Genomic DNA, 23,795 nt, shown 5'->3' with positions numbered 1-23,795 from the left:
TGTTTTAACCGTTTCAAAAATGACAAGTGCGAACGCGCCTCATATTATTCCTTTTCGTGAAAAATAGGCATTCCTTCTTTATGGCAGGCAGAGACATTCATGATTTTGTTGAGGAATAATATTCACATTTATGGATTCATCATCGGTGTCCTCTAACGAGGAAGTCGGTAAAAGGAAAAGGCTCCAAAGGAAATAATCCGCACCAAGCAGGCCTAAATCACACATCACGTGATAAATCGTCTTCCTTCGTGTTACCATTGTCGCCGCAGCTTTAGGTTGAGGTTTTTTTTAAATGCCTTATAAATACAACAATTAAAAAAAAAGCATAATTTACTTCCGAAGTACTTCTACATAAAACCCACAGCGATAGCAAATACTGTCTCAGTCTTCCCCCAGAAAGAAGAGTTTGCACAGTTTCCCTTGAACTATCCTGGCAAACAGCAAGAGTCAGCTTGGAGCGGCCTGGTCGAGCTATAGAATCTCGACTTTTTGTGAACAGACCAATTCGCTGTTGACCAGATTCCACATGTGTAAGAGTTCCTTTGGGAGCAGTTTGTGAACAACAATCATGCTCTTAAAGAAACAAGGTTCTTTGTTCAACTTGCTGCTCTTGTTTTTCACAAGGCCGAACGTCTTAAAGGCATTATGTTTGATTGGAGCCACCCGAAGGACTTCCAGGCACATACCTAAGAAGACGTCGTCGATGGGGTACAGCTCAAGGGTATCTGCAACCCAGTAGAGCTTCCTTGCCAGGTTCCCGTCCATCAGAAACCCCCCGCCCCCTGCGTAGGGAGGGTAATGGGTCTTATTGTACAAAGCCTGCGGGATGTAGTACTTATTCTCCTTTTTTCGGATCGGCTTTGCCCTAAAAATCACATCCCCAACAAAGAGGTTCTTTGCAGGGTCAGTGCTGTCGAGGAACTCAAAGATGTTCTCCACACTGACAAAAACATCGTCGTCCCCCTTGAAGATGTAGCGAACACTCGGGCAGTAGATGTGGAACCATTTGAGGAAGTGTGTCTCCTTCAGCGTGAGATTGAAGAAGCTATCCAAGAAGTCCCACTGAAGGATATCGCCATAGATTTGGTTTTCGTACTCCAAAAGCTTTTGATGGTTCGCCCCCTCGGCCTGGTTGGATGATTTAGCAAGAAGGAAGAGCGTCTTTATCCTCTTGCCGCTTATGACTCGCTCCTTGCCCCATGTTTTTCGAATGACCTCTCTACGATCATGCTGGGTTGCCACAGATTTGATCACCATGAGCAAATGAATCTCCCCAGCGCATTTCTCCGGGTGGTTTTGAAGTATTGGGAAGTATCGGCAGTGTCGGTAAAGCATAAATTGCTTGAATGTGTCCTCCAGGCTCCGAAACCAATCCTGGCCTGAAAGATTGTGGTTGGCGCTACAGTTGGTGGTGGTTACGTCCCAGGTTGTGGCACTATGTTCTTCAGTGACACTAGGCTCCTGGGTGGTGGATCGACCTCGATGAAGCGGCTGGTGCTTAATCGCCTTCCAAAAGCCTTTCACCCCCCGAGAGGAGTGCGTCTTCACTTGAAGGGCAGCTCTGGACTCAGCTACTTCAGAGGCATCCATGCGAGCCTGCCGCTGGAGTTCAAATGGAGCCCCCATGTTGATGCTCCCTCTCTGGACAACAGTGAGCGCCACCACTGCCAGGAAGAACATGACAGTCACCCTCTTGTACACCTTCCAGCGATCTCTGTTGTTAGTCCTGGTCAACACAAAGACAAGAGAAAACTGTTCAGATCAACAGTTTTTATTGAAAAAACAATATGTGAGGCACTTATTGGGACACCAACCACTAAGATACGTTGCCGAAGGCCCATTGTTCAAAAGACCTAAAAGTTTTCATTGGTTTAAATCCTAAAGCTACATCACAATTTAATTTATGTTCAAACGTAATTATTAAGATAGATAGAACGGCTATCTCACTACAGCTGAATCCTGACAAATTTGTGTGGAACTGTACCAAAACCTCTTTTTGTTGGGGGATTAGTGGGCTTGGGCCGCCCCTGAGTTTGATTACTGTTTTCACACCTGACCAAACAATGGGGAACTTTAGTGTGATTATAAAAGTTAAAGTTCCAATGATTGTCACACACACACTAGGTGTGGTGAAAGTATCCTCTGCATTTGACCGATCACCCTTGATCACCCCCTGGGAGGTGAGGGGAGCAGTGAGCCGCGCCCGGGAATCATTTTTGGTGATTCAACCCCCAATTCAAACCCTTGATGCTGAGTGTTAAGCAGGGAGGTAATGGGTCCCATTTTTATAGTCTTTGGTATGACTCGGCCCGGGCGGACAGTCTAACCACAAGGCCACTGAGCAGGAATAACATACCAGAGTGTAGTAGTGTGACACTGAAAACATTTATAACAAGTAATTGATCCTGTCAAGGATCAAGGGTAGTGCAGGGGCCTATCCTGGCTACCTTTGGGCGAGAGGGGGTACACGCTGGACTGGTCACCGGTCAATTACAGGGCACAAACAGACAACTAGACACACACATTTACCGCCGTGGTTTGTTAGTTAGCAACCTAAAAAGAGATCCTTGATCTCAATGGGATTTTTACCTGGTTAAATAAAGGCTAAATAAAATTAAAACAAATTAAAAGTTATGGGCGGATTTCGATAAAACTATCAGGAAATGTCCAAAAGGGAAGAAAGAAAGTGATTCAATTTTGAGGGTGATTTGCATAATCTCTACTAGTTACCTTACATTTAAGTTACAATGCTAGCGGCCCCGCCTCCACCCACAGTGACAAACAGTGTATTAATGGCAAGAGCGTTCCCGCTATTTATTAAATTCCGCTATAGATAGCTAAAAAAAATGTATGAGTAGATTCTGATTGAATGTTTGGTAAATGTCAGAAATGGGATAAGGAAGAAGTGATTTGATTATGGGGGTCATGCGGATCACCGTTTGGATTAAGGATATTTTTAAAGAATTCTTTACTATTGGGAGATAGGGCCTGTTGGAGCCTGGTCTGCATTAATTGATAACATAACATAACAGATGTCATAATTATTTACCACCAACTACAGGCCTGTAGGCAAAGGTCTGAGCAAAATAACATTTTGACTGAAAATTTAAACTGAAACCAAAGAAATGTGAATATTTGCTCACTAGATTAGTTTAAAACAGGCAAGTATGGATACTTCGAAACCAACACGCAAATATTACATCGCTACTTCCTTTTTCTCAGCAAGCTATGTCGATTGAGTCGAGTGAAGTCAGCGCCGAAGAAGAATGTCCACTGTTCTAGAAAAAAATGAGCCAATATTGTTGAAGTGGGGCGGTATGCATCATAACTTTCATCGTCATCGTACGCTTCACAACAGACCTAATACACACCTTCCACCTCCATTTTTTGCTAATCAAATACAAGCAAGGGTGAAAGGCAAAGTATCCGCCACCACAAGCCCTGTAGGCAGCATACATTACCGCAGTGCGCAGTAAACCTCCACAAAGTTGCTACCTAACTTTACCACGTCTCTAAGTGCCAAGAAGAGAAACTCTTCCTGATGAAAAATGAAACTAGCAGTATGTTAGCATTTTTATTAGCCTATTTCAGTACAAATATCATTATGACGTCACGCTACCACCATATTGAAAGAACATTAAGGACAATGTTTTAAATACTTTTTTAAGCACATTTGTTTTGTTATACTGGGGGTTTATAGAACACTCCCATGTACAGTAGAGGCCAAAAGTTTGGACACACCTTTTCATTCAATGTGTTTTCTTTATTTTCATGACTATTTACATTGTAGATTGTCACTGAAGGCATCAGAACTATGAATGAACACATGTGGAGTTATGTACTTAACAAAAAAAGGTGAAATGACTGAAAACACGTTTTATATTCTAGTTTCTTCAAAATAGCCACCCTTTGCTCTGATTACTGCTTTGCACACTCTTGGCATTCTCTTGATGAGCTTCAAGAGTTGGTCACCTGAAATGGTTTTCATTTCACAGGTGTGCTTGAAGCTCATCAAGAGAATGCCAAGAGTGTGCAAAGCAGTAATCAGAGCAAAGGGTGGCCATTTTGAAGAAACTAGAATAGAAAACATGTTTTCAGTTATTTCACCCTTTTTTGTTAAGTACATAACTCCACATGTGTTCATTCATAGTTTTGTTGCCTTCAATGTAAATAGTCATGAAAATAAAGAAAACCCATTGAATGAGAAGGTGTGTCCAAACCTTTGGCCTGCACTGTACTTCTTGGCAGTTGCTACTAAAATTTGAATTATGTGCAAAAAAATTGACAGTTTTCAATAAAGTCGTAAATTCAATAGTCCAGTTTTTAAAAGGTTTTAATGGCGGGATCCAACAAGTTTTGGAAAATTAAGGAAATTCATCGATATCGGGACAAGGCGAGTCCAAAAAGGTAAACTCTATTTCCGCAATGGAAAGAAAAAGGCTTTGTTGCCATAATATATTCCCACATGTACCATACATTGTCTCCTGATGTATACTGTATGTTCTAGCAAAGCAAAAACTTGCCTGGGGGCAATATTTTACGGTCATCATATAATCATGCTGCACTTTGCATCTATCTATTATTACATGCACATTATCAAATTTGTGCAATACTGAGAATAAAAAGGGGTTTTTACTAAAGTATTGTTTACCCATACTGAATTGACATTTTATGTGGCAATAAAAAAAATGTAATGAAAATAATGATTTAAAGGACGATATTTTTCCTTGAGTCTCTTGTAGGGCAGTGTTTTTCAACCTTTTTTGAGCCAAGGCACATTTTTTGCGTTGAAAAAATCCGGAGACACACCACCAGCAGAAATCATTAAAAAAACGAAACTCAGTTGACAGTAAAAAGTCATTGGATATGACTTTAAACCATAACCAAGCATGCATCAATATAGCTCTTGTCTCAAAGTAGGTGTACTGTCACCACCTGTCACATCACACCCTGACTTATTTGGACTTTTTTTTGCTGTTTTCCTGTGTGTAGTGTTTTAGTTCTTGCCTTGCGCTCCTATTTTGGTGTCTTTTTCTCTTTTTTTGGTATTTTCCTGCAGCAGTTGCATGTCTTCCTTTGAGCGATATTTCCCGCATCTACGTTGTTACAGCAATCAAGAATATTTCAGTTGTTGCTATCCTTCTTTATGGGGACATTGTTGATTGTCATGTCATGTTCGGATGTACATTGTGGACGCCGTCTTTGCTCCACAGTAAGTCTTTGCTGTCGTCCAGCATTCTGTTTTTGTTTACTTTGTAGCCAGTTCAGTTTTAGTTTCGTTCTGCATCGCCTTCCCTAAGCCACAATGCCTTTTCTTAGGGGCACTCACCTTTTGTTTATTTTTGGTTAAAGCATTAGACACCTTTTTACCTGTACACTGCCTCCCGCTGTTTCCGATATCTACAAAGCAATTAGCTATTGGCTGCCACCTACTGATATGGAAGAGTATTACAAGGTTAAGCTCTAGACAGCACCGACGCTCAACAACGACACATCATTTGCAGACTAAAATTACTGGTTTGCAAAATATATTTTTATCCCAAATAGGTGAAATTAGATAATCTCCCACGGCAGTGTGCCGCGGCACAGTGGTTGAAAAACACTGTTGTAGGGGAATGCGAGGAATGTCGTGCCACTTGCAAAGTGAAATCAATCCTGCCCTCCGAATTCTCACATTTCCATCATTTCATGCCAGGGCTCGTTGCACTCTTTAAAAAGACCCTCCCTTGTGGCCCCCGCTGCTCTCTAATTTTGTAGACCCTGTAGTATTTATGACCCCTGATCAAAGTTCTCAAGCACGTTGGTAGATTAAAAAACAGATAATTTACTATTTTGTAAAACAATAACAGACAACTTTGTCCTAATGCATTTTTACTAATAATTGATGTATTAGTTTTGACATTTTATTCAACTACTAGTGTTTATTGCACATTGTAGTGATGTCTGAATCAATACTGAAATATCGATACTGCCGATACAGACATGTATTCAATTCTGTAATATCGATGTCAAATCAAAATATCAATACTTGTGATACTTTAGTGATTTGAGATCATGTGTATCATTAACAGGAACACAGTGTAAAAAAATTAAGTTGTGAATGAGGCAATGTGTAATGTAACTGAATTGTGAGTGAGTTTTTATTCTAATCATTTATTTTTATTATTTTACTCATTTTCTTTACGATTTGAAACACCATTTTCATGTACTTTATATGATTTTGTCCTATTTTTTTCTCTTGTAAGAGGTTGAAAATAGTTATTCACGCCACTACCTCATTATTCTTTTCTCCACAACACTGAAAAAGTGGCTTAAGGAAAATCCGAAGTGTGAGCACTAGAATTGGGACAAAATGGGGCCAATTATTTTCAATGTGTTTTCATTTTTCTACTTCTCTTAATCCTTTTGTATGTTTTTTTTACACTTTTCTCAACTTTTTTTTAAAAGCCTAACCAGGGACAAGGGTTGCAAATTAGCCTGTAGCTAGAAGTCTTATGTACTTTGACATCGGTTACCTGTGGGTAGCAATGTTTAATTGTACTGTCCCTGTCAAATAAGTATAATTGTATTTATGTGTTTAAGAGTTTGAAATGAATAACCCTGTTTTAAATTATTTATGCTATGAGTTATGTTACTTGGAATACACAACTTTTTACATATTAGTACACATAAGTATATTTGCACCAAGGATCAATATCGGATCGGTATCGCCCATACCAGCCTGAATTTTACTCGGTATCGGATCGGAAAGAAAATGAGTGGTATCGCACATCAATTTGGACATTGTCTAACAAGAGTTCAATTAGAAAAAAAATCATAATTACACTTACATTGTGCCTCAGGTCTGTAGTTGGTTGGTTTAAAGAAACTATTTAATTAAAAAAAAATAATCCTTTGCTTGAAAATTGGAACTTGCTGCCAAAAGATGAGTATGAAGAAAGGAAGGCGTTTGTGTGTGCGGTGCAGCTGCAGAATGCTCTCACTCCTCCTCCAGTCCGGACTCAGCTTTTCAACACACACACGCGCACGTCACTTTAGCCCACCCATCCAACTCACGCACGCACGCACACACACGCATCCATCTCCTTTTACTGTATCACCTTTTGTTCTGTTTGTTTTACATCTGCAATCCTGACTTATTGATGCGTTATTTAGTTACAGTTTGACCATATACTAGGGTTGTACGGTATACTGGTATTAGTGTAGTACCGCGATACTAATGAATAATTTTCGATACTATACTGCTTCTGTACCCCCCCATGTCGAAGTCAAGTTTTGTCATTGCTGGTTTACATGCAGAGGAGCATGTTCGGCGGCACACAATCACTGAGTACTTACAAGCAGACACAGTGTGTAGACAGAAAAGGGAGAACGGACGCATTTTGGCTTAAAAACTAACGATAAAGGTGAAGTTATAACACTGAAACGCCTTCAGGAAGAGGTGCTTTAAGACATGGCTAGCTAGTTAGCGGCTAACAACCTCAGAGGACAAAGCTACGAACAATGGGAGACTGGGCTTTCTGCTCCGCCGCTCCCAGTCTATGGAACGCTCTCCCTGACCACCTGAGGGCACCACAGACTGTGGATGCTTTTAAAAAAGGCTTAAAAACCCTTCTTTTTAAAAAAGCTTCTTTTTTTTTTTTTAGATATATGCATACTAGTTCTAGCTATTAGGCTGTTCTAGTTTTAATCTTTATTATCTTTTTTTTTTTTTAATACACTGTAGCACTTTTGAGGTTGTTTACTCAATGTAAAGTGCTTTTTCACAAATAAAATCTATTATTATTATTATTATTAACGTCCATCCGCCGTCGGCAGTGTAGCTACTTCTAAATCACTAATCCTGGTCTCCATGGCGACAAATAAAGTAAGTTTCTTACAAGTATCATCCCTGCAGGACGAGGAATAGCTAAACATGCTTCACTACACACCGTAGCTCACCGTCGTCAAAATGTAAACAAACGCCATTGGTGGATCTACACCTAACATCCACTGTAATGATACCAAGTACAAGCATGTATCTAGTCGATACTACTATGATTATGTCTATTTTTTGGCATCACAACATCTTCTTTCATTTAAAAAAAATGTATATTATGTTTATAAACTCAGGAAATATGTCCCTGGACACATGAGGACTTTGAATATGACCAATGTGGTATCGGATTGATACCCAAATTTGTGGTATTATTCAAAACTAATGTAAAGTATCGAACACCAGAAGAATAAGTGATTATTACATTTTAACAGAAGTGTAGATAGAACATGTTAAAAGAGAAAGTAAGCAGATATCAACAGTAAATGAACAAGTAGATTAATAAATAATTTTCTACCACTTGTCCTTAATAATGTTGACAAAATAATAGAATGATAAATGACACAATATGTTACTGCATACGTCAGCAGACTAAATTAGGAGCCTTTGTTTGTTTACTTACTACTAAAAGACAAGTTGTCTAGTATGTTCACTATTTATTTAAAGACTTAACTGCAATAAGAAACATATGTTTAATGTACCCTAAGATTTTTTGTCAAAATAAAGCTAATAATGCAATTTTTTTGTGGTCCCCTTTATTTAGAAAAGTACCGAAAAGTATCGAAATAGTTTTAGTACCGGTACCAAAATATTGGTATCGTTACAACACTACCATAGACAAGTTTTTTTTTTGGATAAATCCTTACAAGTCTGATGTATTACAAATAACTACACTTTGGAATAAAAAAAAAAAAATGTTTGCAATTAGGTGACCAACATTATTTTGGGTAAAAATCTATGCCTCCAAACTTTACGGGAAAAAAAAACAAGAAAAAAGACATCCAAACGACTAAAGCAGGGGTGCGAAAAAAATCGTTTTTGTATATTATTACAAGAGGCGTGACATTGGTCAGATATCAGCAAAAACACAAGTATCGGATGATATCGATTTGGTCTTTTTTTGTATTTTTTGTGACGTCATACAAAAGTTAAACATGGCAGGATATATTGGCTGCTAGGAGTGAGCAGCTACACAACAGCTAAGCACACAATAGCTATAAAACGTAATATATGTACCTTAATTGAACAACAGCACATTTGTCAATATGAACAAATATCAACTAATTATAGTTGACTTGTCATACAAAGTATCCAGTATCAAATGTGTCCGCATCATTCTACTTACTGCGTCATGCTCAATGAATTATTGTGGCCTCTAGGTGTCACCAAAAACCAAATTACCACTGCACTTCAATTTAAAGAGAGCATAAGTCTGCCATGTATTTAGTGATTTTTGTTTACGTACCATTTTTCTCAGTTTGACTAATTTCACTTAATCAAGCCTTTTCTAACATTCTACAAAAAAAATAAAAGTATGTTCTATGACTTGTGCTGATATTGTATTGGATTAATAGCGGTATCGGCCAATACTCAAGGCGCCAATACTGGTATCCGAAACCACTGAAAAAGGGACACCGCAAAATATTTCTATATTATTGTACATGCCCAATACAGTACATGTTTTGTAGGATTTAGTTTTGTATAAAAAAAACTTTAAAAAGGTTTTTGTGTGCTGTCTGGGTTATCATACGATCTGACAATACGCTCCACAAAAACAGTCGGTTTACCTGCTTATTTACCTGCTTTGTGGAATCCAGTGACTAAACAAAGAAATAATGCACATGTTGGTGACTCAGTTTCAGTGCGGTTACTTTTTTTTGGTACACCTCCTAAATAATCCACTGTGGGGCCCAAAAAGTTGTGAGTGCCAGTACTTTGATAAAGAAAGTAAACGCCATTGAATTAAAAAAAAACGTGTAAGAAAATCAATTTCTTTAGATTTCTTTGTTTTTTCATTTTCTAAAATTAGTTTTGTGCTAAATTGTGGGTATCTAAAATTGATTAATTAGATGAACATCATTTTTTTTAATGGGAAAAATAACTTCAGCTTTTGTACAAGTGTCTTTGTCTGATCTTTTGGAATAATACACTGCAAAAAGTCAGTGTTCAAAAACAAAAATTAGGGGTATTTTATTTGAACTAAGCAAAATTATCTGCCAATAGAACAAGAAAATTTGGCTTGTCAAGACTTTCCAAAACAAGTAAAATTAACTAACTTCAATGAACCCAAAAATACCTTAAAATAAGTACATTCTCACTAATAACAAGTGCACTTTTCTTTTGAAAAAAAGACATTTTTGCTCAATATGTTGAAAAATATTCTTAAATTAAGTACATGCTAGTGCCATTATCTTGACATAATGATATGCGCTCGGCATCATGATTTTTTTTTTCATGCTTGAAGTAAGAAATTATTACTTTAAAAAAGTAGTTTTTTACTTGTGAGTGTTGATGACACAACTTTTCATCAGTTGATATTCTAGTTTCAAGCATGTTTTACTCAATATAGGTCATCAAATCTCAGCAACAAGCTGTAATATCTTACTGAGATCATTTAGGACCAAAACCCTTAAAACAAGTAAAACACTTTTAACATAAAATCTGCTTAGTGAGAAGAATTATCTTATCAGACAGAAAATAAGCAAATATCACCCTTATTTGAGATATTTAATCTTACTTAGGTTTCAGTTTTTGCAGTGTAGATTTGAAAAATGTTGTATATGTTTGAGATACGTGATGATGACCATAAAGCCAGAACTTGTACGTATTGCGATGCACACTGATCTGAGTCCTGGCTGCTTAGTACAATATGGCTACAGTGACAATGAGTATACAATAATAATAGGAATAGGACTTACCTACCTGCAGGTTTATCACCGTATGACATGTTCATGCCGTGAAGTTGTCCAGTTGTTAGCTTCCTTTTACACTTGTAAGACAGCTGTAAGAATCTCACAATGTTATTTAAAATGTATCTGTTTCATTTCAATACATTTTTGTTTTTTAGGAACAATTGTTTCAAAAGTTAAACAAATTGCCATTTCATATAATTTATGTTTGACCTGAGAGGCTCTAATGTAAACACTTAAATGCTTAATATATAACTATAATGCATATGTTCCTTGACTGCACTTAAATGTAGAGTATATGTAGAATTTATTTATATTATTTATATATTATATATAAAATATATTATATATATTAGAGATGCCGATAAATGCATTAAAATGTAATATCGGAAATTATCGATATCGTTTTTTTGTTTTTGTTGTTTTTATTAAATCAACATAAAAAAACACAAGATACACTTACAATTAGTGCACCAACCCAAAAAACTTCCCTCCCCCATTTACACTCATTCACACAAAAGGGTTGTTTCTTTCTGTTATTAATAATCTGGTTCCTACATTATATATCAATATATATCAATACAGTCTGCAAGGGATACAGTCCGTAAGCACACATGATTGTGCGTGCTGCTGGTCCACTAATAGTACTAACCTTTAACAGTTAATTTTACTCGTTTTCATTAATTACTAGTTTCTATGTAACTGTTTTTATATTGTTTTACTTTCTTTTTTATTCAAGAAAATGTTTTTAATTTATTTATCTTATCTTATTTTATAATTATTTTTTTAAAGTACCTTATCTTCACCATACCTGGTTGTCCAAATTAGGCATACTAATTTGTTAATTCCACGACTGTATATATCGGTATCGGTAATTAAGAGTTAGACAATATCGTAATATCAGATATCGGCAAAAAAGCCATTATCGGACATCCCTAATATATATTACCGTATTTTCCGCACCATAAGCCGCCCTGGGTTATAAGCCGCGCCTTCAATGAACGGCATATTTCAAAACTTTGTCCACCTATAAGCCGCCCCGTGTTATAAGCCGCATCTAACTGCGCTAAAGGAATGTCAAAAAAACAGTCAGATAGGTCAGTCAAACTTTAATAATATATTAAAAACCAGCGTGATGTGGGCGCGCATGGAGTCGTATATCAACATGGACGGAGCTGCGTGAAAAAAGCCACCCGGCCTCTTCGCGTAAACTTACCTTAACCACTCGCTCATCTTTTCTTCATCCATCCATCCCTTCGAGTTAGCTTTTATGATGACGCCGGCTGGAAAGGTCTCTTTTGGCAAGGTCTTCCTTTTGAATATCACCATGGGTGGAAGTTTCTGGCCATTAGCATGGCAAGCTAGAACCACAGTGAAGGATGACTTCTCATTCCCTGTGGTGCGAATATTCACCGTACGTGCTCCCGTTGTATCCACAGTGCGGTTCACAGGAATATCAAAAGTCAGTGGAACCTCGTCCATGTTGATAATGTTCTCTGGCCGGATCTTTTTTTCAGCTATCTTGTTTTTACAATATGCACGGAAAGTAGCCAGCTTTTCTTGAAAGTCTGTAGGCAGTTGCTGTGAAATAGTAGTCCGTGTGCGGATGTAGAGATTGCGTCTTTTCATGAACCGGAAAGCTGTCGCTTAGTAGGAGCCATTTTGTGGTCTTTACAGATGTAAACACACAAAGGAAATGAAACGTAATATCCGCGCCCTTCTTCTTCTTCTACGCGGGCGGGTGGTTGCTTACAGTAGAAGAAGAAGCGCTTCCTGTTCTATGGGGGCGGGTGCTTACCTTGGCGGTTGCTTGCGTAGAAGAAGAAGAACTTCCTCTTCTACGGGGAAAAAAGATGGCGGCTGTTTACCGTAGTTGCGAGACCGAAACTTTATGAAAATGAATCTTAATATTAATCCATATATAAAGCGCACCGGGTTATAAGCCGCACTGTCAGCTTTTGAGTAAATTTGTGGTTTTTAGGTGCGGCTAATAGTGCGGAAAATACGGTATATTATTTATTATTATCATTGTCTATTGTGAGCGAACTGTGGTGCTGAATTTCCCCCAGGGATCAATAAAGTACTTTCTATTCTATTCTAAAAAATCTTTCAGAAAAACCTCAGTCAATAATGATTTACTTTACTTATTACACAGCTTTAAAGTGTCCTATTCTAATGTAGTTTGTGCATAATTTATCAGCATTTGTCTAATTGATGTCTAATAATTAATGGTCAGCCTCATTTTATATATATATTAAAAAAATCTAATTTCACATAAAGTAGACCAATAACAAATTGCCATTATCAAATAATTGCTTGCTTGAGCGCCACTTAATATGAGGAAGTTGGGAAAAAAAATATGAGGAAGTGATATATAATGCGTAACAAATCAATGACGGACTTATAGATCAAACTTCTATTGTAAAAGTGAGGAGGAGGACCAAGTGCTGTGACATCAGTAAGATGTCCGGTTGTTAATGAGCAGGAACTGTGCAAACTTGAGAGGTTTTATCAGCTTGCAGGCCTTTCTTGCTCTGTGTGACTAGGGAGTACACAATACGCAATAAGCATGATGGTCATTTCCATTTGCGCCATTTGATCATTTATTTGAATTGTATTTTTCCAGGATGGAATGCAATAAAACAGTTTCAACAGCAGTAGGATCCTTTTTTCCATCAATTTGTTTACTGTATTTTTCGGAGTATAAGTCGCTCCGGAGTATAAGTCACACCAGCCAAAAATGCATAATAAAGAAGAAAAAAAACATATATAAATCGCACTGGAGTATAAGTCGCATTTTTTGGGGAAATTTATTTGATAAAACCCAACACTAAGAATAGATATTTAAAAGGCAATTTAAAATAAATAAAGAATAGTGAACAACAGGCTGAATAAGTGTACGTTATATGAGGCATAAATAACCAACTGAGAACGTGCCTGGTATGTTAACGTAACATATTATGGTAAGAGTCATTCAAATAACTATAACATATAGAACATGCTATACGTTTACCAAACAATCTGTCACTCCTAATCGCTAAATCCCATGAAATCTTATACGTCTAGTCTCTTACGTGAATGAGATAAATAATATTATTTGATATTTTACGGTAATGTGTTAATAATTTCACACATAAGTCGCTCCTGAGTATAAGTCGCACCCCCGGCCAAACTATGAAAAAAACTGCGACTTATAGTCCGAAAAATACGGTATATTATTTATATTATATTATTTATATATTATAAATTATATGATAATTAATTTATATTAAATTAAATTATATTATTTATTTATATGCAATTTTTTTCCACATATTTAAATGTTTTTAAACATTAACATTCACACACTGTAGTGTAGTTTAGACATAGCGAGGACATGGCTACCCGTACTCACTGTACCTTGCAGCTTCCAAATAAAAATATGAATAAATGATCATGTTCATTCAATTAGTGCTGTAGTTGCCAGCTAGTGATTAGCGTGCGAGTTGTCAGCTAGCGATTAGTGCTTTTGTTGCCAGTGGCGCAAGCTACCAGCTCGTGATTAGGGCGCTTGTTGTCGGCCAGCGATTAACGTGGTAGTTATCAGCTTGCAATTAGTGCGCTATTTGCCAGCTAGCAATGAGTGCGCTGGTTGCCAGCAGTGCAAGCTGCCAGCTAGTGATTAGCACGCTCCTTGTCACCTATCGAGTGGTGCGCTAGTTGTCGGCAAGCGATTGCCGCATTAATTGTCCACTAGCCATTGGCGCATTGGTGGTTCAGTTGACAACAGTGCAAGCTGCTAGCTATTGGCACGCTTTTTGTCAGCCAACGATTGGCGCGCTAGTTGTCAGATAGCAATTCGTACTCTAGTTGTCAGCGGTACAAGCTGCCAGCTAGTGATGAGCACACTAGTTGTCATATAGCGATTGGCTATATGACACCTCTGCTCCGGACAGGCTAACCTCCTCCTACCTCCGAGGACAAAGCTACGAACTATGGGAGACCGGGCTTTCTGCTCCACCGCTCCCAGTCTGCGGAATGCTCTCCCTGACCACCTGAGGGCACCACAGACTGTGGATGCTTTTTAAAAAAGGCTTAAAAACCCTTCTTTTTAAAAAAGCCTTTTTTATAGATATATGCATACTAGTTCTAGCTATTAGGCTGTTCTAGTTTTTATTTATTTATTTATTTCAATACACTGTAGCACTTTGAGGTTGTTTGCTCAATGTAAAGTGCTTTTTACAAATAAAATATATTATTATTATTAGTAGTAGTCAGAGGTGTGGACTCGAGTCACATGACTTGGACTCGAGTCAGACTCGAGTCATGAATTTGATGACTTTAGACTCGACTTGACAAAATGTAAAAAGACTTGCAACTCGACTTAGACTTTAACATCAATGACTTGTGACTTCACTTGGACTTGAGCCTTTTGAATTGACATGACTTGACATGACTTGCTACTTTCCCCAAAACCCAAAGATGAAAAAGTTATTCGGGAGCGCTCCGTATTTTTCATTGTGTACTTGTCTATCAGCGTTGCGTGTGTCAGCTGGTGTGGTCTCAGTACAACAGCCAATCAAATTAGATCTACTTTGTTTTCATCACACAGCATTCATCCAATCAAATTGCAGGACAACCAACGAAGACGACATGTCCAAACCACACGCCAGTGAACAAAAAATGATACCTAAAATAATTTTGTTTGGGTATAAAAATTACGAGGTGGTCAACACAAAACGGTTTGCAGTATGCAACACATGCGGTTCGAAAATTACTGATGGAGAGGCAACAACTTCCAACTTCGTCCGGCATTTGAAGTTGCACAAAGAACGGTAAGTTTTGAATGTAAGATAACGTTTATTGGCTAAGTAACGTGACTTTTATTTGCTGTGTAGTTAAATCAGTGAGGCTGTAAACTCACTGCTAACGTTATAACGTTACTGCAAACACGGGAATCTGTTGCAGTTCACTACCTTATTCATACTTTTTGTTCAGTGATTTTTTTTAAGCAGGGTTACGTTAGTCAATATATCACACGTAATGTTAGACGGCGGTCAGCAGCACCGCGTATTTTAGCCACCTAAAAAAAGACAAAAATAGTAAAATAAAGGTCAGTTAAAATGTATACTATATTATCAATATGTGTACCGTTTTAGCTAGCTTTCTGACATACTGTTGGTTGTTTACCTCAGTGGTCCCCAACCACCGGACCGCGGCCCGGTACTGGTCCATGGATCGTTTGGTATCGGGCCGCACAAGAAATTTTTTTTTCTTTTTTTCTTTCTTTTTTTAATTAAATCAACATAAAAAACACAAGATACACTTACAAGTAGTGCACCAACCCCAAAAAAACTCTCTCCCCCCTTTTGTTCTGGGCATTGAACATGAAGACTCTTCCTTCACTGTTCTGAGTGGCCATGAGAGTCTTGGCAGTGCCTGCCTCCAGTGCTCCAGTGGAGCGAGTTTTCAGCCATGGTGGCATCATACTACGCCCCCATCGTGCACAAATGACTGACAGACTCTTGGCTAATTTGGTCTTTTGCAAATGCAATGCAGCATAGGGCCCTGACATATAAAAAGTACAACTTTTTTGTTATCTTCACGTATATGTCATGTTTTTTCAATGTTAACACTTTTGTACAAATAAGTACATTTGCACTTTATTTTTCAATGTGTTTGTTCTGTAAAGGAATGAGTTAATGTTTAAAATGACTGGTTAATAGTGCTATTATAAAGTGCAATGTCAGCACAATTTTCTTTCCTGCAATTTAAAATGCACTTGTTTTAATAAATAAATACAGCGTTTGAAAAGCATACACAATCTGTGTTAATATATTAGTCTGTGGTTAAAAGGACTTGAAAGGACTCGAAACTCAAAATGCAGGACTTAGGACTTGACTTGAGACTTTCCAGTCTTGACTTTGGACTTGACTCGGGGCTTGCCTGTCTTGACTCGGGACTTGACTCGGACTTGAGGGCAAAGACTTGAGACTTACTTGTGACTTGCAAAACAATGACTTGGTCCCACCTCTGGTAGTAGTAGTTGTCTGATAGCGATTAGCGCAAGTAAGATGCGCTAGTGAATGTCCTGGCCCCGTGGCAAGAACTTGCAGTAAACGATGTACCTCATGTCGAAGATTGCGGTTGACAACTTTTCTGACACACCTTGTGTAGTTCATAAACTAATAATAAAGAATCTGATTTAGTGCAAACTAAATGTGCCTGCTTGACAATCAACACATTGGAATATGGATTAAAAAAATATGTTGAGCCCAGAAATTAACTTTAGGAAATGCTGCATGATGTGGTCAAAAGTATTGGGACACATAGGCGGCGATCTACATTTTTGCCAGTGGGTGCTCGGACGGGCAGTAAATCTGACGCTACTTTTCTGAGCATGTGCGGTTTTTGCTTAGTGGTGAGAAATAATTTGGCGAGTGGGAAAAAATCGATTCGAATTCAAATCGCGATTCTCACGTTGTACGATTCAGTATCGATTCTCATTTTTCAAAAATCGATTTTAATTTTAACTTTTTAATTTTTTAAAATGTTTTCTTTTTTTTTTTATTAATCAATCCAACAAAATAATACAAAGCAATACTATAACAATGCAATTCAATTCCAAAACCAAACCCGACCCAGCAACACTAAGAACAGCAATATACAGAGTAATTGAAAGGAGACACAAACACAACACAGAACAAACCAAAAGTAGTGAAACAAAAATTAATATTATCAACAACAGTATCAATATTTCAACATAGCAGTGATTGAACATCCCTCATTGACATTATCATTAGACATTTATTAAAAAAAAAAAAGAATAGTGTCACAGTGGCTTACACTTGCATCGCATCTCATAAGCTTGACAACACACTGTGTCAAATATTTTCACAAAGATCAAATAAGTCATATTTTTGGTTCATTTAATAGTTAAAACAAATTTACATTATTGCAATCAGTTGATAAAACATTGTCCTTTACAATTATAAAAGCTTTTTACAAAAATCTACTATTCTGCTTGCATGTCAGCAGACTGGGGTAGATCCTGCTGAAATCCTATGTATTGAATGAATAGAGAATCGTTTTGAATCGGGAAAATATCGTTTTTGAATCGAGAATCGCGTTGAATCGGAAAAAAAAATCGATTTTGAATCGAATCGTGACCCCAAGGATCGATATTGAATCGAATCGTGGGACACCCAAAGATTCGCAGCCCTAGTGCTCGGGCCCCGAAGCACCCACAGGATCCGCCTATGCTGGGACATGCACAGGAACAAAAACTACCTAAAAAATACAAATTGTTGTATTTAAAGTGTATGAAAACTCTTCCAAAATGCAAAAAAAGGTAATCAAGGGTGTCTAATATTAGTTCTGATATCGAACCACCAAAAAGTGGACAAGCGCATTAAGTGCGGCCAACTGGGCTCTTCCGCCTCTTTGTCATCCTGTGGCGGGACAACAACATGTCTGTGCTTCAAAACAGGAATTTTTCAATCCGAACGCAGCTGTGATCCAAACGGCCTCCTTCCTCTCGCCTTCTCTCTCGGCTTCCTGCATCCAACAAGTCATCCTTCTCAGGGCCATGTGCATCCTGTTGCCTGCCGACGTTGCTTTTTCCCCTTTGGATTTTTTTACGCCCCCCTTTCTCTCTTTCTCTGCGGCTTCAAATCCTGCAGCTGCCCGTGGTCGACGTCTACGACTACGCTCATCAAGAGGCCGCACGGCACGACGACAATAGATCCAAACGTCTATTTGTAGAACGGAGGGTGTGTGTTGTACTTGTGCTGACAAAGTCACAGACGATTCTCTCACCTGCGTGATGCATTTTTGCAGCTCTAAGCTCTTTGTTTGTTTTTTACACCCTGCACCCGTCAGCATTGTTTACAGCAGGTGCAGGACGGGATTGCTAATTATTGCACCCTAATTTAGCCCGGTCGCACCTCTCAAGTCTTGTAACTTTGGTTATGGAAGCTTCTAGTATTCATGATTTAAAAAAGGGGTGCCAGGGCACGGTGGGATTTGTGGGCATACGCCTACAATCAACTTAGCTGGCCAGTTGTTTATGATAACCCACAAAGGGGTTGTGGTGAAAGCTGCAAAAAAGTAAAAAAAACAGGGCTGTCAAACAATTGAAATATTTAATTGCGATTAATTGCATTCTGTCCAGAGTAAACTAATCGAGAATAATCTAAGGCAAGGCTGATAAAACAATATCTATAGACACATAATTGATATAAATAAAAATGTGTTTGTCTAATAATGCCTGAAATAATGTATCTTTGAGTTTTACTAGAAACATGTGCTTTTGTAAGGTTTGCAAACATAAACATTTGTTGTTGTTTTTTTACTTAATATGACCGTAACTGTCATACTAAATATGACAGTTATTCCAAACATAACCCCAAAACCAAACATGCAATATGTGTAATAATGCCTGAAATAATGTATCTTTGTGAGTTTTACTAGAAACATGTGCTTTTGTAAGGTTTTCAAACACAAAAAATAGTTTTTTACTCAATATGACAGTAATGTTCTTAGAATCCTGAGATAATGCGAAAAAAGCAAGAATACATAACTCCTAAACCAAACATGCAAAATGTGTAATAATGCTTGCATTCATGTATCTTTGAGTTTTACTAGAAACACGTGCTTTTGTAAGGTTTGCAAACATAAACATTTGTTTGTTTTTTTACTTAATATGACCGTAAGTGTCATACTAAATATGACAGTTATTCCAAACATAACTCCAAAACCAAACATGCAATATGTGTAATAATGCCTGAAATAATGTATCTTTGTGAGTTTTACTAGAAACATGTGCTTTTGTAAGGTTTTCAAACACAAAAAAATTGTTTTTTACTCAATATGACAGTATTGTTCTTAAAATCCTGAGATAATGCGAAAAAAGCAAGAAAACATAACTCCTAAACCAAACATGCAAAATGTGTAATAATGCTTGTATTAATGTATCTCTGAGTTTTACTAGAAACATGTGCTTTTGTAAGGTTTGCAATCATAAACATTGTTTGTTTTTTTAGTCAATATGACATCTGTCATACTAAATATGACAGTTATTCAAACATAACTCCAAAACCAAACATGCAGTATGTGTAATAATGCCTGAAATAATGTATCTCTGTGAGTTTTACTAGAAACAAGTGCTTTTGTAAGGTTTTCAAACACAAAAAAATTGTTTTTTACTCAATATGACAGTAATGTTCTTAGAATCCTGAGATAAGTAATACAACATTTATTCAAACATAACTCCTAAACCAAACACGCAAAACGTCTAATAATGCCTGAACTAATGCATCTTTGTGAATTTTAGGATAAACAAGTGATTTTGTAAGGTTTGCAAACGCCAAAACTTGTTTTTTACTTAATATGACCGTAACTGTCATACTAAATATGACAGTTATTCAAACATAACTCCTAAACCAAACATGCAAAATGTGTAATAATGCTTGTATTAATGTATCTTTGAGTTTTACTAGAAACATGTGCTTTTGTTAGGTTTTCAAACACAAAAATGTGTTTTTTACTCAATATGACAGTATAACATTCATACTCAATATGACAGTTATTTAAACATAACTCCTAAACCAAACATGCAATATGTCTAATAATTCCTGTATTCATGTATATATGTGAGTTTTACTATTATCATGTGCTTTTGTAAGAAACAAAAAACAAGGAAAGAATGAAGCATGGTTGGTTGCATGAACAAAGGCACTCTCGGTCTTAGCAAAACAGGAAGTGATCTGTGAGCAATGGAAGTGACACACTAAACAGCCAATCGCGTAACAGTGTCAACTATCAAGTTTGGTTGCACCAAACCTGCTGTCTCACTGTTGATTCTCTGCATGGAGTGAGAAGAGAAATGAAAAATGAGTGCTGTGGAGAGCAAAGAAACGGAAAAAGTCACCTCAACAATATGGCAGTTTTTTTGATTTAGTAGTCCTTCGCCACGCTCATCTTTTCTTTTCAACCCTTGTCTGTTGGTTGGACACAACGGACACAACGGACACAAACACTCTTTTGCAGACACACCGACCAAAGTCGACCGTGGGCGTAATAATAACCAGGAACGTGTAAACTAGGCCAAAGTACCTATACCAGTGCAGTCGTGTTTTGCTTTATTGTAGGGACAGAAAAGCAAGCAAATACACAAAAAAAACCCTGCAACTCAGAGCTAGGAACTCTGGTGATACTGATAACTCACGGCAACAGTGGATGAAAATAACTTCGGTATTGAAGACAGACCGACCTGCCGGGGCTTTGAATTCAATATGCATTTTTCTTTGTCCATTTTTGCTCGCTATTGGAACCTGTGACACCAGCTGGTGCGATGGTGCTTTTCCACCGCTACAGTATGGTCTGAGGGTTACACACGACGCACGTTGATCGCGTGATTAAAAAAGTTGTGCCGTCAAAGGAAACTTTTTTTAACTCGTTATTAGCGTGTTAACTTTGATAGCCCGAGTAAAAGACAAAAAAAAAAAAATTTATGCTGCATTTGTGTGGTTGTATTGTGTTGGTTTAGTTCGAATGGCGTACATTAAACAGAAAACTAAGAACTGTGTTGTGTTTCAAGGAGAAAATTAATCTATTTGCATTTTTATTCGTTGTCATTATTTGTGTTTGATAATTCCAAAGCATGTTCTTCTTTGACTTATGTACCGCATCTTTTGTGTTGTAAACGAATCATGCTAACTAACAAACCAACCAAAAAGGGTTGAGAGGCTAAGAATGTAATAGAACCATTTTTTAAAGGGGAACATTATCACCAGACCTATGTAAGCGTCAATATATACCTTGATGTTGCAGAAAAAAGACCATATATTTTTTTAACCGATTTCCGAACTCTAAATGGGTGAATTTTGGCGAATTAAACACCTTTCTATTTATTATTCGCTCTCTTATTGTGACGTCACATCAGGAAGCAATCCGCCATTTTCTCAAACACCCTTAAGCCACCGAAGATGATCAAGAGAAGAATATCGACCCTAGCTTCCCTGGCCTGCTGACATCAACTCCAAAACTGGACAGATCAGCTTTCAGGAAAAGAGCGCGGATGAGGGTATGTCTACAGAATACAGGTAAAAGCCAGTAAATTAGAATATTTTGAAAAACTTGATTTATTTCAGTAATTGCATTCAAAAGGTGTAACTTGTACATTATATTTATTCATTGCACACAGACTGATGCATTCAAATGTTTATTTCATTTAATTTTGATGATTTGAAGTGGCAACAAATGAAAATCCAAAATTCCGTGTGTCACAAAATTAGAATATTACTTAAGGCTAATACAAAAAAGGGATTTTTAGAAATGTTGACCAACTGAAAAGTATGAAAATGAAAAATATGAGCATGTACAATACTCAATACTTGGTTGGAGCTCCTTTTGCCTCAATTACTGCGTTAATGCGGCGTGGCATGGAGTCGATGAGTTTCTGGCACTGCTCAGGTGTTATGAGAGCCCAGGTTGCTCTGATAGTGGCCTTCAACTCTTCTGCGTTTTTGGGTCTGGCATTCTGCATCTTCCTTTTCACAATACCCCACAGATTTTCTATGGGGCTAAGGTCAGGGGAGTTGGCGGGCCAATTTAGAACAGAAATACCATGGTCCGTAAACCAGGCACGGGTAGATTTTGCGCTGTGTGCAGGCGCCAAGTCCTGTTGGAACTTGAAATCTCCATCTCCATAGAGCAGGTCAGCAGCAGGAAGCATGAAGTGCTCTAAAACTTGCTGGTAGACGGCTGCGTTGACCCTGGATCTCAGGAAACAGAGTGGACCGACACCAGCAGATGACATGGCACCCCAAACCATCACCCAACCATGCAAATTTTGCATTTCCTTTGGAAATCGAGGTCCCAGAGTCTGGAGGAAGACAGGAGAGGCACAGGATCCACGTTGCCTGAAGTCTAGTGTAAAGTTTCCACCATCAGTGATGGTTTGGGGTGCCATGTCATCTGCTGGTGTCGGTCCACTCTGTTTCCTGAGATCCAGGGTCAACGCAGCCGTCTACCAGCAAGTTTTAGAGCACTTCATGCTTCCTGCTGCTGACCTGCTCTATGGAGATGGAGATTTCAAGTTCCAACAGGACTTGGCGCCTGCACACAGCGCAAAATCTACCCGTGCCTGGTTTACGGACCATGGTATTTCTGTTCTAAATTGGCCCGCCAACTCCCCTGACCTTAGCCCCATAGAAAATCTGTGGGGTATTGTGAAAAGGAAGATGCAGAATGCCAGACCCAAAAACGCAGAAGAGTTGAAGGCCACTATCAGAGCAACCTGGGCTCTCATAACACCTGAGCAGTGCCAGAAACTCATCGACTCCATGCCAAGCCGCATTAACGCAGTAATTGAGGCAAAAGGAGCTCCAACCAAGTATTGAGTATTGTACATGCTCATATTTTTCATTTTCATACTTTTCAGTTGGCCAACATTTCTAAAAATCCCTTTTTTGTATTAGCCTTAAGTAATATTCTAATTTTGTGACACACGGAATTTTGGATTTTCATTTGTTGCCACTTCAAATCATCAAAATTAAATGAAATAAACATTTGAATGCATCAGTCTGTGTGCAATGAATAAATATAATGTACAAGTTACACCTTTTGAATGCAATTACTGAAATAAATCAAGTTTTTCAAAATATTCTAATTTACTGGCTTTTACCTGTATATTAATTGATGAAAATTGGGCTGTCTGCACTCTCAAAGTGCATGTTGTTGCCAAATGTATTTCATATGCTGTAAACCTAGTTCATAGTTGTTAGTTTCCTTTAATGCCAAACAAACACATACCAATCGTTGGTTAGAAGGCGATCGCCGAATTCGTCTTCGCTTTCTCCCGTGTCGCTGGCTGTCGCGTCGGTTTCGCTTGCATACGGTTCAAATCGATGTGGCTCAATAGCTTCAGTTTCTTCTTCAATTTCGTTTTCGCTACCTGCCTCCACACTACAACCATCCGTTTCAATACATGCGTAATATGTTGAATCGCTTAAGACGCTGAAATCCGAGTCTGAATCCGAGCTAATGTCGCTCTAGCTTGCTGTTCTATCCGCCATGTTTGTTTGTAT

At 37.9% G+C, this 23,795-nt stretch overlaps 2 protein-coding genes across 4 annotated transcripts in view; one reads left to right on the top strand and one right to left on the bottom strand.

The window, feature by feature from the left end:
• Positions 1–23,795, top strand: part of polr2h (RNA polymerase II, I and III subunit H) — a 102,220-nt gene that overhangs the window by 4,678 nt on the left and 73,747 nt on the right. The gene's annotated exons all lie outside the window — the stretch shown is intronic.
• Positions 1–23,795, bottom strand: part of b3gnt7 (UDP-GlcNAc:betaGal beta-1,3-N-acetylglucosaminyltransferase 7) — a 32,936-nt gene that overhangs the window by 1,240 nt on the left and 7,901 nt on the right. Inside the window, exons 2-3 of one of the 3 annotated variants that reach the window (XM_061976014.1) lie at positions 10,739–10,817; positions 1–1,726 (exon numbers count right to left, since the gene is read on the bottom strand). The exon at positions 1–1,726 is cut by the window's left edge and continues 1,240 nt beyond it. In XM_061976014.1, the coding sequence (XP_061831998.1) occupies positions 472–1,680 (1,209 nt within the window). In that variant the 5' untranslated portion in view covers positions 1,681–1,726; positions 10,739–10,817 and the 3' untranslated portion in view covers positions 1–471. Of the gene's footprint in view, positions 1,727–6,830; positions 7,100–10,738; positions 10,818–23,795 lie in introns of those variants that run through there. The other 2 variants (XM_061976013.2, XM_061976015.2) reach the window with 2 other exon arrangements.

Source organism: Nerophis lumbriciformis, linkage group LG14, assembly GCF_033978685.3.
Source record: "Nerophis lumbriciformis linkage group LG14, RoL_Nlum_v2.1, whole genome shotgun sequence".
Taxonomy (NCBI): Eukaryota; Metazoa; Chordata; class Actinopteri; order Syngnathiformes; family Syngnathidae; genus Nerophis; species Nerophis lumbriciformis.
This window is presented reverse-complemented; position numbering and strand designations above follow the sequence as displayed.